This window comes from Heterocephalus glaber, unplaced genomic scaffold (assembly GCF_053883595.1).
Source record: "Heterocephalus glaber isolate CG9 unplaced genomic scaffold, H.glaber_assembly_v1.0 deba00001795, whole genome shotgun sequence".
Classification (NCBI taxonomy): Eukaryota; Metazoa; Chordata; class Mammalia; order Rodentia; family Bathyergidae; genus Heterocephalus; species Heterocephalus glaber.
In genome coordinates, this window is record NW_028258476.1 from 947,963 (window position 1) to 966,698 (window position 18,736).

Here is an 18,736-nt window from a genome sequence, read left to right on the forward strand (position 1 = left end):
TCCAGACCCTTTCACTGTCTTGAAACCAGCTGACTGCACACTGAATCCTCTAAAAACCATGAGCCAGAATACATCTCTCCTTTTAAGTTGTGGGTGTCAGATGTTGTGTCTCAGGGATAAAAAAATAAGACAAATATTGGTACCAGGAGTTGTCATGACTATACTTGGCCATGTGGTTCAGAGGCCTTTGGAAATGGCTTGTGGGGGAATGTGGAAAGGTTTGGAGATGATGGCTAGAGAAGCTCTAGCATGCTGTAAGCTGAGCTTGATGGGAGATTTTGGTCAGAGCTTAGAAGACCAAAGTGTGACTAGAAAAGATGATAAAGGCCAGGGTTAGGAGGTTTCAGTTGGTAACAGGACTCCGTTGGCAGTTAGACTCAAGACCATGTGTATTATACTCTGGCAGAATATTTGTCTATATTTTGTTCATGTCCTGAAACTTTGTGGAAAACAAGGGCAGCAGACTAATCTGGTAGAGGAAATTTCAAGGTAGCCCAGTGTTAGGGCTAGGGCTGAGAACTGCTGGTGGATTTTACCCATATCTACAGTGGAAAGCAGGACCAAAACACAGAGCTGAGTAATTTGAAAAATATTACTAGTGGCCAGAATGCAAGCTTTGCTCAAGTTGGGTCCTGTAGAGTTTTTCTGAGGAGAGCTTGGTTGCTGAGAATATTAGCTAGGATAATGAATGTCCTTGAGGGCAGCAGCAAGACCTTACCCTTCACAGGATGCAAAAGTGAAAGACCTTGCTTTGAGAAGAGAGCCCCAGGGCATCCTGCTTGAGGAGAGCCATCTAGAGAATGCATTCCCCAGGATTCAGTTCACAGTGCTCAGCCATCCAGGAGCTCATAGGCCTCTGCAGCCATGATCCAAGGGGGCCCTAGCTGCTGCTCCAGCTGGTGGCAGACCTTAATGTCATCCACATGGCACTGGTTTTATGGGCATGCAGAGTGCAGGAGTTGTGCAGTCAGGGCTTCCACTCAGATTTCAGAAGAAGGCCTGGGAGGTAGGCAGTGTGCCCCTGAGAAGGCAGTGTGTGAAGCTGTGCATGTAAAGCTGAAAGTACAGTGGAGACCCCAGGAAATCAGAGAAGCCAGGAACATGGATTGTCTGAGGAAAGCTGCAAGGAGTGAGTAAAGCCAGCCCAAGGGAGATGCCATGAGGGCTGCAACCAGCAAAGCCATAAGGGCAGGACTGCCCAAGCCATTTGGAATTTACATCTTACCCTGGTTGCTGGGCCTGGAGCTACAGGATTTAGTGTTTTTCCTGCTGGGTTTTGGTCTTGCTGTGGTTCTATTCCTTTCTATCCCCCTATACCTCCCTTTTAGAGTGGGAATGTTTACCCTGTGGTATAGTATGTTAGATGTGTTTAGCTTTCTTTTTGATTTTTACAGGGCCTCACAGCTAAGAGTTTGCCTTGAGTTTCAGAGGAGACTTTAGGCTTGGATTTTTCAGTTTTTTAAACTGTTAAGACTTTGGCTACTCTTAGGGATAGGCTAAATGTGTATCAGTGTTTTGGGGGCCAGGGGCAGAATGCTATGGTTTGGATCAAGAATGTAAAAAAAAAAAAAAAAAAAAAAAGAATGTCTCCTGAAGGCCTCACATACTCATGGGGGCCTTTTAGTAGGTGGTTGAATCATGAGGGTGCTATAGGTGGCTTGCTGTGAGGAGGTGGGTCTGGTCAGAAGAGGTGGTCACTGAGGGTGTGGCCTGGAAAGGTATAGCGCCCCCAGCCTCCTCCCTTCTCTCTCTGCTCCTGGCCACCATGACATGAGCATCTTCCACCCAGGCCCTTCCACCATGCCATTTCTATGTTTAAACCTGCTGAAATGGGCTGAAACTTCTAAAACTGCAAGCCAGAATCACCCTCTCCTTCTTCTCATTGCAGGTGTCAGGTGTTTGTCCCAGCAACAAGGAAAGTGAGTGAGTCACTATACTGATAGTAAGCAGAGTTCCAGAGTCTATCTCCCAGTCCGTGCCCTCGTGCCCCTCCACCTCCCTCTTGTTCTCCTCAAGAGCTTTTCACGCATCACTTGACTCCAGCCCTTACCCAGAAATCCGGAAGATCCTGCGTCCTGTAACTTATAAACCATTTAATTAGAAGAAAACAGCAGGGTGAGCTAACCCCACAACATTGCATAGGCTCTCCATGCAGCCCACCTAGGACACCCAAAAGCTGTGATCACTGGAATGAGGTTTGTCTTCTCCCTCTGGTCTGCCCAACACCTCGGCTCTAGCTGGGAGAGCCCTTTGGCCCCCAGAGCTGTGTGAGTCACATCTGAAATGCCTAGACATCAGTGTGGTGTCCAACTGGGCCGGAGAGGGTAGAGATGGGAATGGAGTGGTGATATACTCACTCAATGAATGCTTGGGTGCTAAGGAAACAGCAGTGCCTAAAACAAAAATCCCTGCCTTCATGAGGCTTCCATTCTATTGGGGGAAATGAACGTGATAAATGTGGACTCTGCAAATCTCACTGACTGACTAACTATGAGAGGAAGGGAACAAATTTTACTGAGCACCTACTCTATGAGAGGCACTGGGGGTAGCCTGAAATGGCACGGTCCCAGTCCTGGAATGTTCTGTGCTCAGCCTGGAAGAAAGCCAGGCATTCTGTGGATTGTTGCACACTGCATTCCTTAACTGAAGTTGCAGTAAGTGCCCTAAAGGAGAGCAAGACCAGGACCTGGGAGCTGTTCCCGAACAGGGACTCGCCGCACTCAAGTGGGAAGAGGGGGGTGGACATTCTGGGCAGGGGTGGCATACCCGACACTTTTTTTTTTTCTTTTTGGTACCAGGGATCGAACTCGGGTCCTTGCACTTGCGCAGCAGGCAGTGAAACCACTGAGCTCAATCCCCGGCTCCCCGACACTTTTGAGATAGGACCATGGCAAGTTGGAGGGATGGAAAGAAATCTTCTCTCTAGAGTAAGGGAAGCCGGGTGTGGTGGTGCACGCCTGTAATCCCAGCACTTGGGAGGCCGAGGCAGGAGGACTGCCACAAGTTCAAGGCCAGCCTGGGCTACATAGTGAATTCAGGGTCAGCCTGAATTGTAAAGCAAGACCCTGTCTCAAAAACAAAACAAAACTCTTAGAGTAAGGGAGCGAGTGAGATAGGTAAGGTAGGCACAGCTGGGCCTTGGCAGGTATTCAACGCCATGTTTGGGAATTTGCACTTATTTTACAATCAAGGAAGATAAAATACATTACCAGTTGTGGGAAGGTTTAAAAAACTGGAAGAGTGTAGCAGCAGGCTGGGGAGAGCAGAGCTGTGGGGTGGAGCGGTTAGGAGGCCATGGGGGGGTGGGGTGGGGGTGGCACCAGCTGTCGCGTCTGTGGCCTCTGAGCTCAGGACGGGCAGGCAAGGGGTTCACCCCAGAGGCCGGCGCAGCCCCTGAGTTGGACTGGGAAGGGCAGCGCCGATGAGACAATCAGGAGGAGTGGGACTGGGGAGTCAGCCCAGAGTGGGCCTGGACTCGAGCTCTGCTGCTCTGCTTCTGTTTTGCTAGAGGTGTGACCTTGGCAGAGTGCCTGCCCTCTGAGAGCTCAGAGCCTTATCTGCCGGTGAGGGTGAGATGCTGCCTGCAGCAGGGTCAGCGCCGTTCAGATGAGCTGCGTGAGCATTACCAGTGATGGGCTTAGCCCGCAGCACAGCAAGTGCTAAACTTTCTCTCCATCCACTTACTGCTCCCACCCAGAAGCCACCTGGTGAACGTGAGGAGCTCTCCAGGTGTCCCACACTGGTCTCAGTGTGGACATAGAGCAACCGAGGAGACAGGCCAGGGCAGCTCTCGTGGCACTGCCATCGTAGTTTGAGGTGTGCACAAAAAACAAACGTGCAAGCAGCAGGAATATCAGGCTCAAAGTCAGTGTCAGGAACTAAGGTGGGGTCCCTGCAGAGAGTGCCGGTTGCTGTAAGTCCAGTGGTCAGGGAGGGTCTCCCTACGGAGGCAGGGTGGAGCTGAGCTCTGTTGAAGAAGCAGGACTGAGAGAACCGGAAATGACCCAAGGTGGAGTTCCAGAGTTGGAAGCCAAGAGTGCACGGGCTGAGCACACGGGCTGTGAGCCTCAGCTCTGCCAGCTTCTTGTGACACACCCGGGCAGGGCACACACCTGTCTGTGCCCGGTGTCCACGCCTGCAAGGCACCCATCGAGGTAGAGCTCACTCAGCAGGTCACTGGTGGGGTTTCAGGAGAACCCCGTGAAGTGCATGAAGCCTCGTACCTGAATGCTGAGGAAAGAGGACGTGCAGCTTGAGTCTAGTGACAGCAAAGGAGAAAGGACAGGAGACAGCCAGGGAGAAGCAGAGCTGTATTACGGAGACCACAGACACTGATGGGTTCTATTCAAAGTGTGGTGAGAAACCACTGGAGGATTTGAAACAGGAAATAGCATGATCAGATGTAACATTTCACAGACCACTCCGCTGTTGTGTGGAAAGTGGATTGCAGGGATTTGCTCTTGCCCTAAAGGTCATGTGAGAGCAGTGTGAGCAGACTCGGCCCAGAGGTACAGTGCTCTGACACTGGCTCCATGGGTGTGTCCGGGGCACCTGCTCTTTGCCAGGAGCTGCAGTGGATGCTGGGGATGCGGGAACAGAGGGGATACAGGCCCTGGGGGAGGCTCCTGTGATCTGCGACACAGAAGAGGAACGCCTTGCATGACAGCTGTGACTTGGTTTACCTTCGAGCTGTAGTTCCTGCTCCTGCCTCAGGAATGCAGGGAGATGGATGAACTGGAGCCAAATATAATTGACTATGGTACAATGTGACAGAGCAAATAATGGGGATCAGCCTGGTGGACAGAGTTAGATCCTGTCTCAAAGAAACAAAAAATTTGTCATCAAAGAATACTTACGGGTATGGAGATGTCTGAGAAACCATAAAGGAAAAAGGAAGGTTACAAAGTTCTGTCACAATATACTCGCTTAAAAATAACAAGAATGGGGCCAGTGATTTAGCTCAGTGGTTTCGCTGCGTGCTCCACAAGCGCAAGGACCTGAGTTTGATCCCCAGTACCACAAAAAACCAAGAATGTATGTGATTCAGTTACATACCCAACAGAAATGTCTATATTCATATACCAAAAATGCTGGGGGTGGTGGCACATGTCTGTAATCCCAGCACTTATGAAGCTGAGGCAGGAGGATCTTGAGTTTACGGTCAGCCTGGACTATGTAGCAAGACCCTGTCTCAAAAAATAAAAGAAAAAGAAAGGAAAGAGAGAGAGGAGAGAGAGAGAGAGAGGGATTCGTCCTTACTGTAAGGGGCACTGCGAGAGTGCCAAATAGTACTGTTTTGCCTCAGAACTGGTGCCTTTCTGTCTGTCCTCACCCAGTGGTCCTGGCCTGTCCCCTTCCCACCGCCTTTCAGGAGGAGCGCGAGGGAAGCGGCACGGTTCTCCTTTTCGCTGGGTGGCTGTGCTGAAGGACTTGGTTCTTCGAAGGTTGGAAGGAAACCTGAAGTAAAAGCTGGGAACCCTGAGAAGAGAGGGTGGAGGTCAAGGTGAACAGGGGCTTGGAGGGGCGTGAAGGGGCATAGGGAGCCCGAGCAAGCAAACCTCCCTTCCTGTCACGCCCATCAAGCCGGGCACAGGCAGCTCCTGCAGAGGTTTCCTGGGAGACCTCCCAGCCCCACTGCACATCCACTGAAGCCCCCGTCCCTGGACCGTGTTTGAACCTTCCTTGCCTACAGCTTTCTGCTCTTTCAAATCTGTTTTGTCTCTGGCCCCTCTGACTCCCCTGTGCCCCACCTGCATTTCTGCCCTGGCAGCCACCACGCTGTGGAATAACGGCTGCCACTGTGACCCCAATAGCTGGGCCTGAACCCTTTGGTCCCCACTCTCAGGTCCTGCACAGGTCCTGCCAGACAGCAGGTACTCAAAGTGTTGAAGGTGAATCTCCTCACTCACACCCTCTTTCCAAGTGTGGAGGCTGCACACACACATTCCTTGCCTTTTGTCGGGGCTTTTATTCTCTGCTGCTTTCCCTGGCACCCAGATCTCTCTCCTAAGAGATCACCACGTGTTTAGGCACGAACGCCCTTCCACTGGGGGTGCAGGGTTAGGCCTGCTCCCATGTGCACCATGGGGCCAGGTTGTTCTGTTCTCCAGTCTTTTTCTGGACTCCAGTCCCTTTCCAAAACCTAGGGACATGTTAAGTAAGTTGCTTCTAGTTGAGCTCTTAGGACTTTCCCTACACGTTACACGATACCCCTCTCTGCCTCTTTAGGCCTTACAGGATGCCAGGGGGGACGGGGCTGGCTCATGGCCCAGCTGGAGAGGCAGCCACCACGGTAGGTCTCACTGGACAGGCCCCTGACTTTACCTCTGGTCAGGTACAGCTTCTGTGAGGAACTAAAACTTCTGCCAAATACTCAAATTTAACTAGAAGGTAGTTGTGGAGGATGGGTGATAGAAAAGCCAAAGAGAACCCCGTGTTTAAAAGAAACGGGGGGACCGGGGATTTAGCTCAGTGGTTCCACCGCCTGCCTTGCAAGCGCAAGGTCCCAAGTTCGATCCCCGGTACCAAAAAAAAAGAAACAAGGGCTATAGGGACCCAATGTTCAAGGACTCTGAAGACGTGGAGCGGAGGGCAGGGCTGCGATGACAGCGCAGGAGCGGACCTGGGGGACGAGCGGCTTCGCCGTGTGTCCGGATCTCTAGGCGGAAAGCGACAAATCCACCTAAGGAAGAAAGAGGCCTTCACTGGCTCAGCACTTCAGGACTTTCAAGAGCAAAGATGCCACTGAGCTTGACACCGCTCAGCGCTGCGGCCTTCGTGCGGGCGTCTCTTTCTGTGAAGCGGCCCCATACCGTCACGCGGGACAGCGGGGACGCGCGTGCGGGCGAGGGGCCTCCCGCCGCCCGCCCCCGGTTGCTCCCCGAGTCGGCCCTCCTCGCCCGGAAGCGCTCGGGGCGGGGCCTGGCCTCTCCGGGAGACTCTGGAGGCGGAGTTGGGCGGCGGGGCTCCCTCCCCAGATTGCAGAGCTGTTTCTTTTCTTAAAACAACCACCCACCCGCCCTTTTCTAACGGCCTGAAAAGCACCTTCTCTGCTGCACCCTCTGTCCAGGGAGCGAACGAGCGGGAGGCTCAGACGCGGCCCGCCCCGCCCCTTTTCAGGCCTCGGCTCCTCAGGCTCCGCCCCCGCCCCGCCCCGCCCCGCCCCTCCGGCCTTGAGCCCGGGGAAGGAGACCCCGCTCCGGCCGGAGACTCCGCCCCCCGCCGCAGCCGGCCCTGGAAGAGCAGCGGGAGGGCCTCCGCCTGCTCGGACCGGACAGGACCGGACGGGGTGCGAGAAGCGGGCTTCTCCCCCGCCGACTGCCGACTGCCTGCGCCCCGGGGCGAGCCGCGAGCACCCGGCCCGGCGCCGGTTCAGCACCACGGACAGCGTCGCCGGCCCGTGGGCGGCCCCATGGCGCTGCTCCTCGGCCTGGGCCTCCTGCGGCTGCTCGCGGGTAAGGACGCCCCGGCCCGCCGCCTCGCTCGGGCCGCCCGTCCGCTGGGAGCCCGGAACCGGGCCGAAGGCCGGCCGGGAAGGGGTGGCGCGGGCGGGGGTGCAGGCTGCGGGCACCGGGACTTCCGCCCCACAGCTGCCTGCCTGCCGCCGGCTGTCTCGGTGACGTGCAGTCGCCAGCAACAGCTCTGGCTGAGCCTGCCGGCTCCCCCGGGACAAGGCGGGCAGGGGGACTCCGTCCTTTGTCCGCAAGACGGGAGCTCGAGGGGAGAACCCAGGCTGGGCCGGGAGAGCGCGTGCAGACCGCGAGAGGACCGCACCGGAGCTGCGGGCGCTTTCCAAGCCTGCACGCCGTGCGCACGGAGCTCGGGGCGAGACAGCCACCCCGGCGGTGCCTCCCACGAGTAAACAGCGGGTATCTGACGGGGAAGCCAGGGCAGTAGACCCGCGGGCCCCGAAGGCGAGCGTTCTCCACTGGCCCGTGAGCGGCCTCGCCCCTCCCCGAGGGCCCTGTCGGAGCCTCTGTCAGGGCCTCTGCGGGCCTCCGTGGGCAGCCCGAGCCCAGCGTCTCGGGGACAGAGCAGGCGGAGCTGGGGAGGCCGGCTCCTTGGCGAGCCCGCTGCTCACCCCGGCCCCGCCCGGCCTAGGGGTGTGGGGCACAGACACGGAGGAGAGGCTGGTGGAACACCTCCTGGACCCCACTCGCTACAACAAGCTCATCCGCCCGGCCACCAACGGCTCTGAGCTGGTGACGGTGCAGCTCATGGTGTCACTGGCCCAGCTCATCAGCGTGGTGAGTGGGGCCCGCGCAGGACGCGGCGGGGTGCGTCTACCCGCTGGGCACCCGTGGGGTGAGCGTGGGTGGCGGCAGTGGGGAGGCGGCGCCTCAGAGGCCTCTTTCCCCCCAGCACGAGCGGGAGCAGATCATGACCACCAACGTCTGGCTGACCCAGGTAGTGCCCTTCCCGCCGCACCCGGCCTTCTCTTTCCTTCCCCTTTTATTTCTTTGTTTATGTGCTTTCCCTGCCAGTTTCCTTAGAAAAAAGGCAGGAAAGGTATAGTTTTTAGAGTCCTAAATACTTGGGTTTAAAGCTTGGTTCAGTTACTCCTTAGCTGTTATTTTTATTCATTTATTTATTTTTTGGTACTGGGAATCGAACTCAGGACCTCGTGCTTGCCAGGCAGGCACTGAGCTACATCCCTGGCCCGGCTCTGTTTAAACATAATAAACGTCCCCAGGTCCATTTTCTCACCTGTAAAATGTAGATCATAACACTTTGGCTCAGTTGTGGAAATTAAATGAGAAAGAATCATATGAGCCATACTTCATGGGCGAAAAACTCAACGCAGGGGAGGAGGCTGGCTTTTAAAAACTTCCTCCAGGGATGGGGATGTAGAGCTATGGTGCCTCGCCTGCCTGGCAAGCGCTAGGTCCTGCTGCCTCCCTTTCTTCCCCTCCCAGGAGTGGGAGGATTATCGGCTCACCTGGAAGCCCGAGGAGTTTGACAACATGAAGAAAGTTCGACTCCCTTCCAAGCACATCTGGCTCCCAGATGTGGTCCTGTACAACAAGTAGGTGGCCCTGGGGCAATGGGAAGGTTGTGAGGCACGCAGGGCCACTCAGGGAGGGAGGGAGGGAGGGAGGGAGCCTGGGCAAATGAGACACAGCTTCCGCTGTGAGAGGGGCTTTTCCAGGCAGATGGGGACCCGGACCACGCTGACTCGGGCCATGACTTGGAGCCCTGGTGGGGATATGAGATCCACACCCCTCAGGGCCTGAACTGGTTAAAAATAGGCTTTCCCGGAAGCCTGGGCAGGATCGAAGGACCCTAAAGTCCTAGTTTCTCCCCCAGGTTCTAGCTTGTCTCCTGCAATAATCCCTCCAGCGGATCCCACGGATAATGGGACGTTGTCCTACTCCCACCTCCCCATCCCCTCCACGGCTTGGAGCTCCTCATTCTGCTCTCCCAGTTCCCCAGGGTCTCACGCTCACAAAGAGTAACGGGCTCACACAGTGTGCTAGGAGAGTGTCCTCCTACTTGGAGGGGCCACCACAGCCCTTCCTGCCAACCTGCCCGCTCGGGCCCGGGCTCGCTCTCCTCCCACTCGGGGCTGCTGGTGGGTGGGGATGGGGAAAGGCCCAGGCCAGGGCTGACGTGCCGTCCCTTGGCAGCGCCGACGGCATGTACGAGGTGTCCTTCTACTCCAACGCGGTGGTCTCCTACGACGGCAGCATCTTCTGGCTGCCCCCTGCCATCTACAAGAGCGCCTGCAAGATTGAGGTGAAGCACTTCCCGTTTGACCAGCAGAACTGCACCATGAAGTTCCGCTCATGGACCTACGACCGCACAGAGATCGACCTGGTGCTCAAGAGCGACGTGGCCAGCCTAGACGACTTCACGCCCAGCGGCGAGTGGGACATCGTGGCACTGCCGGGCCGGCGCAACGAGCACCCAGACGACTCCACCTACGTGGACATCACCTACGACTTCATCATACGGCGCAAGCCGCTCTTCTACACCATCAACCTCATCATCCCCTGCGTGCTCATCACCTCGCTGGCCATCCTGGTCTTCTACCTGCCGTCCGACTGCGGTGAGAAGATGACGCTGTGCATCTCCGTGCTGCTGGCGCTCACCGTCTTCCTGCTGCTCATCTCCAAGATCGTGCCGCCCACCTCCCTCGACGTGCCGCTCGTGGGCAAGTACCTCATGTTCACCATGGTGCTGGTCACCTTCTCCATCGTCACCAGCGTGTGCGTGCTCAACGTGCACCACCGCTCGCCCACCACGCACACCATGGCGCCCTGGGTCAAGGCCGTGTTCCTGGAGCGGCTGCCCGCGCTGCTCTTCATGCAGCAGCCGCGTCACGGCTGTGCGCGCCAGCGTCTGCGTCTGCGCCGACGGCAGCGCGAGCGCCAGGGTGCCGGGCCGCTGCTCTTCCGCGCACGCGCGGCCGGGGCTGGGGTCGGGACCGAGCCGGGGGCTCCGTGCGGCTGCGGCCTCCAGGAGGCGGTGGACGGCGTGCGCTTCATCGCGGACCACATGCGGAGCGAGGACGACGACCAGAGCGTGAGTGCTCGGGCGCGCGGCGGCCCTTCAGCTGCTTCCGGAGGCGGGGCTCGGGAAGGCTCCGGATGGCGGGCCCTCCTCAAGTCCTGGCGAAGGCTCAGCTGCAGCCTCTGGGTGCGGAGCCCCGCCAGCTCTGCGCCAGCCTGTGCTGTCACCCCAGAGCCCTTCCACCTTGTCAAGCTGCAGCTCTTAGCACGATGAGACGAGTCCTTTGCGAACCCCCTTGGGGGGGGGCAAAATCCAGGAGAGGGAGCCTGCGTGCGTGGCAATGTGCGCGGCAGGGTGGAGAGGTTCGTTCGGTCAGCAGCGCGCGACCGATATCCCCTTTCTGCTTCTGGGGCCCAGGGAGCAGTCTGGTGAAATATTTATGGAGCTGGGGTGGGTGGAAGTGAAGGCTCCCTGAGACCTCCCTGACCCCCTCTCTGCACACCTAGTTTGGACTTTTTCTGCAGCTGCTTCCGGAAGGGGATTCCTCCTGGGAGAGGTTCGTAGGGTGACATCACGCACTTGGGCAGCAGCTGGCCTGCTCCGTGGTCAGCTCCACCTGGCTGGTTCCTGGCCAAGGCTCAGCTGTTGCCATGGCGACTGGCCAGGCTTCCTCTGGGACTCTGCCATCCCTGTTCGGGGGTGAGGAAGGGTGGGCATCGGCTTTGTGTAGGCTGGGAGGCGTCAAAGATCTGCTCCCCTGGATGTCAAGAACTTGGGCGGGAGCTAAAGCTTGGACCAAGAAGCATCTCCAGTTGGGACTCGGGGAGACAGGGCGGGAGCCTCAGAACAAGCTGAGGTCAGGCGGAGTGCAGGGGTGCAGCCTCCCCCGCCACCTGCTGTTTTGCACCCCAGTTTCCGTGGTTACCCAGCTGCCGGCGGGGATCTCTGACCTACTTGGGTGCCTCGCAGGCCCCTCCACCTCAGCGCGCCCCAGCCAAGTGCCTGATCCGCGTTCCCACTGGCGGCTTTCCCCAGCCTTTAGCAAATGGCATCCCTGGTCACCCAGTGGTTCAGGCCCAAACCGGAGTGGCCCTTGACTCCTTTCCCTCTTATCTTCCCCACCATCTGGGTCACTGGAAGTCCTGTCCTTCGAGCACCACCCAAAATAGCCCGCAACTTCATCCTTTCTCCACCACCTCTGTGCCAACCCCTGCTCCAGGTCCCTGAGCTCTTGCCTGGACCAGGGAGGACTCTCCTGCCAGCTCCCTCGCTCAGTGGTGGGGTCTGAGTAATCAGTGGGTGGAGAGATAGGGGGTAGGACCCTAACTGGCTCCAGATCTGGTGTGTCTGGGCGGCCCTGCTTAGCTGCCCTCCCTCTCTCTTACTGACACCAGGCTTCTGTCTCCTCCAGGTGAGGGAGGACTGGAAGTATGTTGCCATGGTGATCGACCGCCTCTTCCTCTGGGTCTTTGTCTTGGTGTGTGTCTTTGGCACCGTTGGCATGTTCCTACAGCCTCTCTTCCGGAACTACAGCCCCACCGCGTTCCTCCGCCTGGACCACTCGGCTCCCAGCTCCAAGTGAGACCTGGCTGGCCGTACCTCCTCGCCCCTCTGCCTGTCACACAGCAGCGTGGAGGACGGACAGGCAGGCTGCCAGGAAGAGCAGCGCTGCCCCAGATCTGACCTCCTGCTTCACCCGGGCCCCCACAGCTCCATCCACACAGCCAGCTGTGGCCTGGGGGCCCGGCCACGCCCCCTTCCTGCCAATGGGACTACTGCATTGGTGAGGTGGGGACGGGGGTCAGAGCCCGCCCCACCCGGGAGGGGGGTTGGCAGCACCAGGAAGGACAGGAGGGCCACGGCCTGCGAGTCACAGGAGAGTGGGCTGTGGGGGAACACAAGAGGGCCAGGAGCTGGAGCTCTGCGCCAGCCTGGCTGACACAGGGCTGGGCATGGAGAGGACCTGGAGTTCACCTGGCCTCCACTGCCTCGGTGAACTGCAGCTCACAGCCTAGAGGGTCCGGCTGGGGGCTAAGCCTGACCCCGCAGTCAACTCCCAGGAGGCTCAGTCCCACAGCCCTGTGCCTCGGAGGGGTCCAGGGCACAGCCCAGGTCCCCTCTGCCCGATGACAAGTTCTCTGCACCAACTTCTCTCTTGTCCCTCCCACCCACTCCTCCCCACTGGGAATTGAACTCAGGACCTTGCACTTGCGATTTGGGCACAGCACCACTGAGCTACATCCCTTTCTCTCTCCGACTCAGGGCTTGGTGGGCAGGGCTGGCCCTGTGAGTTCTAAGTCTTGGAGCCTGAGGCCCAAATATCAGATTGTGAGAAGTGCAAGTTCAAGGGCTTTAGGAGCTGGAAGAACGTTTGCAGCCATGGATTCCAGCAGGAGCCATGTTACAAATGGAGAATGCCCAGCTGAGCGTGGTTAGCACAGGTGCTCACAGGACAAGGAAGACACCGGCTGCAAGATGCCAACACGGCTACAGAGCTCTGAGGCCCTGCTGTGTGCCGCACCCTCCTTCACCTTGACCTGCCTGGCCGCCGGAAGGATGGGAAGTGAGGGCCTTTCTGTCCATGGCAGAGCCAGGCTGGGCAGTGGAGCCTAGCGGAGCAGGGGATGGTGGCCGGAACTTGGGCCACCTGTGCTGCCCATGCTCTGCCCCCAGCCCCAGACCTGAGCAGGTTGGAAGCGGCTCCAGGACAGGTCTGCTGCCACCAGGGACTCCTGAGGAAGCGGCACCTCAGCTGCCTCTCCTGGGCCCTGCGGGGGGCTCCCAGGGTCCCACTGGAGGGCTTGGCTGTAGGCCCAGGACACAGACCATTGGGCAGCCTGGCCCTTCCTTCCTCCACCAGGGGACTGGCTGTCATTCTGGTCCCAGCCTGTGCTCATACTGGGCTGAAGATGGCAGGAGCTGCGGGAGAGCCCACCCAGCGCAGGCCGTTTGTGCCCAAGCCTGGGGGCACTGCTGCTTCTCTGGGCACAGGGGAGGGGGAAGCAGGGCGTGGGACGCCGTCTGGGGCCAGGCTCTAGGCCCAGCTCTGCTGCCCTCGCTGGCCAGTCTCCGGGTCTGTAAATGGGGGGTCCTGTCCCTCGGGCGTGGTGAGGCTGGAGGGTCTGTGCTTGGGAAGGTCTGCCGCTGTCTCCTGCAGAGCAGGCACTTCTAGAATGAGTCTGGGAGGCCTGGGAGCTGCCTCCTGCGAACCAGCCAGGACCGGGCACATCTAGTGGGTCTGCCGGGCTGGGCTGTCCTCTGTGGCAGCCCCTCCCCTGGCCCTGCTCCCAGGGGAGATCTGGACTTGAGTGGATGGCACTGCCGGTGGCCGACAGCGGCACAGATGCGCCCCCGCCATACGGTGGCCCTTCCCGGTGCAGTGTCTGGGCGGAGACGCCCTCCAGAGCAGAGCTGAGGGCTGCCGGGGTCTCCCAGAGGCCCACTGCTGACCCCCACCGGCTGCTGCCTGGCTGGGCTTGCTTTTAACACCACCCACCAGAGCTGTTGTCCAGGGTGGTCACCAGAGGGCGCTTGAGGGGGTGTTAGGAGCAACGTGTCGGCTTCTCTCGTGGATTTAACCCCCCGGAGGGGCTGAGGCTCAGAAGTGGTTTGCTGTCTGAGGTGTGGCCCTGGACATCCCTTCAGCGGGAAAGAATGGGCAGGGCGCAGCAGGGAAGGGCGAGGGCAGTGACTGGGCAGCCTCACTCCTTCCATCTGGGTGCAGTTCTGGCCCCACAGTAGGGAGGAGGGAGGGCAGGGCAGGCAGGCGGCCCCAGTGCACGGGCACTGGGAGCTTGGCAGAGCCGTGGTCCCACCTTGGGTCCTGTGTTCCCCCTTTGGCTCCTTCCCAAGGCGGGGTGGCTCTTCAGAGACTGCTGGGCTGGAGGGGGCAGAGGAGCTGCATGGAAACCCAGCGTGGGGCTTGGGAGCAGCAGTGAGGACCGGGCTGGGATTCATCAGCAGATGGTGAGAGCAGCAGGCGGGCCCGGCTTTCTGGCTCTGCTCCCGACAGCTGGCACTGCAGCATGGGGCATGCCACCCTGGCACAGCTGGGACCAAGCCCCTGACAGCCTGGAAGCAAACCAGCCCCAGGCAGCACCCTAGCCCTCCCCGTGCTCTGCTAGGAGAGCTCTGCAGAAGGGCAGGGCCACTTCCCCCGGGACTCTCCAAGTCCCAGGATTGGCTGCGTGCCTGGAGGGCCTGCTCTGTGACGGGGGTGAGTGGTCCTGAGCTCCAAACCCAAGGTGCCCCAAGTGCAGGTCCCGCTCCCCGGGGGAAGTGAGGGCACTGGGGCCTGGCATTCAGTCCGGGCAGAAGTGGGCTGCTGTCCACCGCCCCTCATGGCCGGCCAGACGCACAGCAGCTCCCCTTCAGTAGTTCCTGTGGCAGTCGGGGGTCTGTGGAGTCGCAGTGCGCGAAGGGACACAGCTCTAGGAGTCGGTGGGACACCGCCCTCTCCCCTGATGCCCGCCCGCCCCCTCACTTGGCCCTCGGCCTCCTGTCTGCACTCTGGGACTAGCACCACGGGACTCACTGGAACTTGAGATTCTCTTAAGAAAGCCGTTTTCAGAGCCATCTTGTCACTCTGTTCTGTTTGGGGGAATGTGGTGGCGGGGTTAGGGGTTCCCGCAGGCCAGTGTTGGCAAATGGGGTAAAAAGGGGGAATGCTGGAGAAACGGGGCCCACGAGGGGTCAGGGCATTATCCAAACCCAAAGAAACGGAGAGTGGTGATGGGCCTGCCGTGGGGTTACTGTGGCTTTCTTGCCTACAGACCCACTTATCAGGAGGAAGGGAAGTGGCCCAGCGGCACGGCCTGGGGGAGGGCCCAGTCTGCTCCAGGACACTGGTTGCATCCGGCCCCCAGTCCTGAAAATGATCTGAAACTGGGGCTGAGGACATGGCTGGGCGGCTCTAGGGTCCAGGCCCAGCACTGCAGTCAGCTGCAGGTGAACAGCCTGCTTCCTGCCCCACAACTGGGGGGGACACTGTCCACTTCCTCCAGCACCACCGAGCGCGCGCTCTGCCCCAGGTGAGCCCTCGTCCCAGGGTGCTGCCCACCTCCTGAAGGACTTGGGCACAGCTCCCTGCAGGTGAGCAGGAGCTGCCGAGGCCGGAGGCCCGAGAGGTCTGGCCTCGGCCAGGGGACGCTCGCCTGCAGCCTTTAATTAGAAACCGCTCAGTTGCAGCACTTTGCGCAGACTGCGATGCCCCGCAGTTCTGGCTTAGTGTCAGGCTCTGCTGGCCCCAGGTGTCCCCTCTGTGTCGGAATGGTCACGTCCACTGCGACGTAACCTCACTGCCAGCTACTTTGTGCTCACTAGTACAACAGCAATGTTAGAAGGTCAAGGATGGTCTTCCAGAAATTCTGGAGTAAGTGTGGAAGGAGTCAAAATTCAAGATAAAGGTTTCAGATGCTGCCTCGGAAGCGAGAAACTACGGTGCGCCTCTAACAGCAGCTGAGCTGCAGCTCACTCCAAACTCACATCCTTGCAGGCAAAGCCGCTGGGGCGGGGCGGGATGGCGAGCCTCAGGTCCTCTTCCGGTTCTGGGCCTGAGAGCCTGTGTATCAAGCCCCAGCGACAAGGTATGTAAGGGGGCTGGGCTGGGGACGTCTGAGAGACCACGGGTCCCACCCGGCTCTCCGAGCGCTCCTGCACTCGGACGTGGAAGGATGACGCCCTCCCCAAGTTCTCTGTGGGATGCAGCTGCTGATGTCACCCCAGGCCCCAAGATCATAGGTCCTCTGTCCCCACTCTCACCTCACCCAGGAAACGATGGCGCTTTCCAATAATTCAGATTTTTCCTGTCTTTATTTACGAGGAATGTATCTTTTTAGGATCAAGGGGCACAAAAAGCAGAATCATAAAACTGGACTGCAGCCATCATGGCACCAAGGCTATGCTTGGGCTCTTCCCACTCTGCTCTTGGGGTCACTGCCAAGACCTCAAGCCAACAGAGTCCCTTCAGCTTGAGTAAAGGAAATAGCTTCAAGCATTGACAAGTGATTATTCACAATGCACAATAGCCACAGTTCAGACAAATCAACTACAAAAATCATTTAAGAGAAGGGGGAGGGGCCTCGCTTATTAAAAATAAACACTGGACAGAACGTGAACACTGGCTAAAGCCCCGCCTCTGCCCTGCGTGACGGGGCTCGGGAGGCGGGTGGGCTGGATGCGGCTCGTTTGCAGCAGGTGTATGGGGTGCGGGACGCCTTGTTCTTCCCACAGCAGAACGGACTCCGCGAGGGTGCTAGCTGAGAGCTCAGGGCTGGTCTTTCGAGGGCCCCAGCGCTCCCCGGGAGAGCAGAGGTCACTGCGTCCGGTCCGAGGAGCCCCAAGGGCCAGACAGCCCTCGGCCTGAAGAACCAGGGGAGAGGCTTCCTCCCCAGGGGCAGCTGCCAGGACAGATTTACCGCACCGGCACCTCAGGTCCGAGCTGGAGACACGCAGGGCTGGGGAGCAGCCCCGCCCGTCCTCAGGACAGGCTCCAAGTGCTTTCGTGTCTGCAGATGGCCTGTGTACTTTAAACACTTGTGTTTTGGTCAAAGGTACAGAGTGTAAGGAGCCACGGTAAAAGTGCAAACAGGGATGTAGCTACTATTGAGGTGGGCCAGACAGCAGTTTGCAGGGTGAGGGGACACCAAAGCTTGTGTGGGGGTCCAGGTACAGCCAGGGTCGCCCAGAGCACGGTGGCAGCTGGGTCTCAGAGGAGGCAGGGGCTCCGCAGTCCTCCCAAGCCCCCAGGCCGACGGAGCCCCAGGGGCTGACCCTCCCCAGGGCCGGGCCAGGGTGGAGGTTGTGGACAAAGGTGTCCCCAGAGTCCGAGGACAGCCTGCCCTTCACCCCCAGCTGCCGCCTCTCATCCATCGGGGCTCCCTGACGCAGGAGGACCCCAGGCCTGTGCCCTGCCCACCAGCTTCCAAAGCTACAGCTAAATGAAAACACTCCAAGGGGGAAAAAGTACATCTGAATTTTAAATCTGTGCAACTAAAGCAACGAGTCAACATCTCTGGCATTCTTTTAAACTCTTAATTTACACATGGCTTAGTCAACTTCCCGTGGTATCACTGCCATGAGAAATATGCCGGATGGAACAGTGGTCTAACCCAACATGATTTCCTGCCTTTATTCTTGCTAAGTCCTGACCGTCTGGGCGGGGATGATGTGCCCTCCAGGCTCTGTCCTGGCTGGGGTCACCATGCTCCCCTGCACAGGCAGGGCTGCTCCCGGGGATGCCTCAGGGGGTGGGGCGGATGGAGCTTGGTGCCATCCTTTGGGGACCTCAGTGACTGCTTGGCAACTGGCCTTGCCACTCCGGCTGGTCCTCAGCCTCCCTGCTGCCCGGGGAGGAAGGGACACTTCCTGAGCAGAGCTCCCCATCACCGTGCAGGGTCTGCAGATGCAATGGCATTTCCACGGGCACTGGGCGTTAGTGGATTGCAGTTCGACTCCTGCCCTCGTGACACTGCACGGGATTCTCCCAGCTCACCTCTTTCCCCTCAGCATGGGGAAGGAGGAAGCTGATCACAGGAAGGACTCAGAAGGGAGGGGTAGGGGCCTGTGGATCTGGAGTCCCTGACACAATCTGCAGAGAACTGACCGGAACCTTCTCCAGTCCACAAGAGGTCAGTGTAGCAAACAGAGGAAAAGGAAATGGAAAACGCCAGAACACAGCTGATGGGCACGTGGGCTACGTGTGCCTGGTGTGTAAGCTTTTGGTGGAAAAATAAACCCTTTTTTTCCCTCTCAGTCTGCTTCACTTGGGAAAAGACAGAAGCCTGACTAGGCCCTGCCTAGAAATCCCACAGAAAGCAGGACAAATCGGAATCCACAATCCTCAGTACCAGCAATGGTGACTCCATAGAAGGAGTCAAAAGCAAACCAAACCCCAGTGTAGAGACCCCGAGCAATGCGGTGAGGCGTGCAAGGGCGGCGGCGACCTCCCCGTCAGCGGTGCAGCCTGGCCTCAGTCCCTGGGCACCGGGCAGAGGTAGAAGTTCTTCTCCTCCTGGGGCTTGCTTACCCAGTCCCCATAGCCCATGTCCTTCAGGCTGCTCTTGAAGTAGCTCTTGGCTGTCTCGTAGTCACGGGCGGCTCTCTTCGCCTCACCGTAGGAGAGCTGCAGTAAATCCCTGCGGGAGCGGAAGGAGCACAGCTTCTTGAACTGAAGGAAAATGTTCTTCTTGGACACTCGGGACAGTTCATTCCGTGGCCTGGGGACAGAAGCACTGTTACTCGGTGGGCTTAGCAGAGGCGGGCGGGCGGGCGGCAGGGCTCGCCG

General features: G+C 58.7%; 2 protein-coding genes and 1 long non-coding RNA gene across 11 annotated transcripts in view; 1 reads left to right on the forward strand and 2 right to left on the reverse strand.

Annotated features, from left to right (window-relative positions):
* Positions 1–1,960: 1,960 nt before the first annotated feature.
* On the reverse strand, positions 1,961–7,119 carry LOC147820808 (uncharacterized). 2 transcript variants are annotated; one of them, XR_015448175.1, is made up of 4 exons: positions 7,045–7,119; positions 6,623–6,682; positions 5,333–5,478; positions 1,961–5,186 (listed from the first exon to the last, which is right to left on the reverse strand). It is a non-coding gene; the product is annotated as an uncharacterized LOC147820808 (long non-coding RNA). The 2 variants fall into 2 exon arrangements; XR_015448174.1 differs by having other exon boundaries at positions 1,961–5,478.
* Positions 6,925–15,023, forward strand: Chrnb2 (cholinergic receptor nicotinic beta 2 subunit). Its single transcript, XM_013068037.3, has 6 exons — positions 6,925–7,454; positions 8,101–8,246; positions 8,362–8,406; positions 8,916–9,025; positions 9,627–10,524; positions 11,864–15,023. The coding sequence occupies exons 1-6, from the start codon at positions 7,412–7,414 to the stop codon at positions 12,032–12,034; spliced, it is 1,413 nt and encodes a 470-aa protein (XP_012923491.3). The 5' UTR covers positions 6,925–7,411; the 3' UTR covers positions 12,035–15,023.
* Positions 15,024–16,244: 1,221 nt separating this feature from the next.
* Positions 16,245–18,736, reverse strand: part of Adar (adenosine deaminase RNA specific) — a 56,528-nt gene continuing 54,036 nt past the window's right edge. For 7 of the 8 annotated variants that reach the window (XM_087203473.1, XM_087203474.1, XM_004871343.4 and 4 more), the window contains one exon: positions 16,245–18,668. In XM_087203473.1, the coding sequence (XP_087059599.1) occupies positions 18,422–18,668 (247 nt within the window). In that variant the 3' untranslated portion in view covers positions 16,245–18,421. The remainder of the gene's footprint in view (positions 18,669–18,736) is intronic. The other variant, XM_004871342.3, reaches the window with a different exon arrangement.

Excerpts from the sequence above, each read along its gene's own strand:
- Chrnb2 (XM_013068037.3), top strand. The coding sequence starts at position 7,412 with ATGGCGCTGCTCCTCGGCCTGGGCCTCCTGCGGCTGCTCGCGG. Across the intron at positions 8,247-8,361 it reads TGGCCCAGCTCATCAGCGTG|CACGAGCGGGAGCAGATCAT; the intron begins GTGAGTGGGGCC and ends CTTTCCCCCCAG. Across the intron at positions 10,525-11,863 it reads GCGAGGACGACGACCAGAGC|GTGAGGGAGGACTGGAAGTA; the intron begins GTGAGTGCTCGG and ends TGTCTCCTCCAG.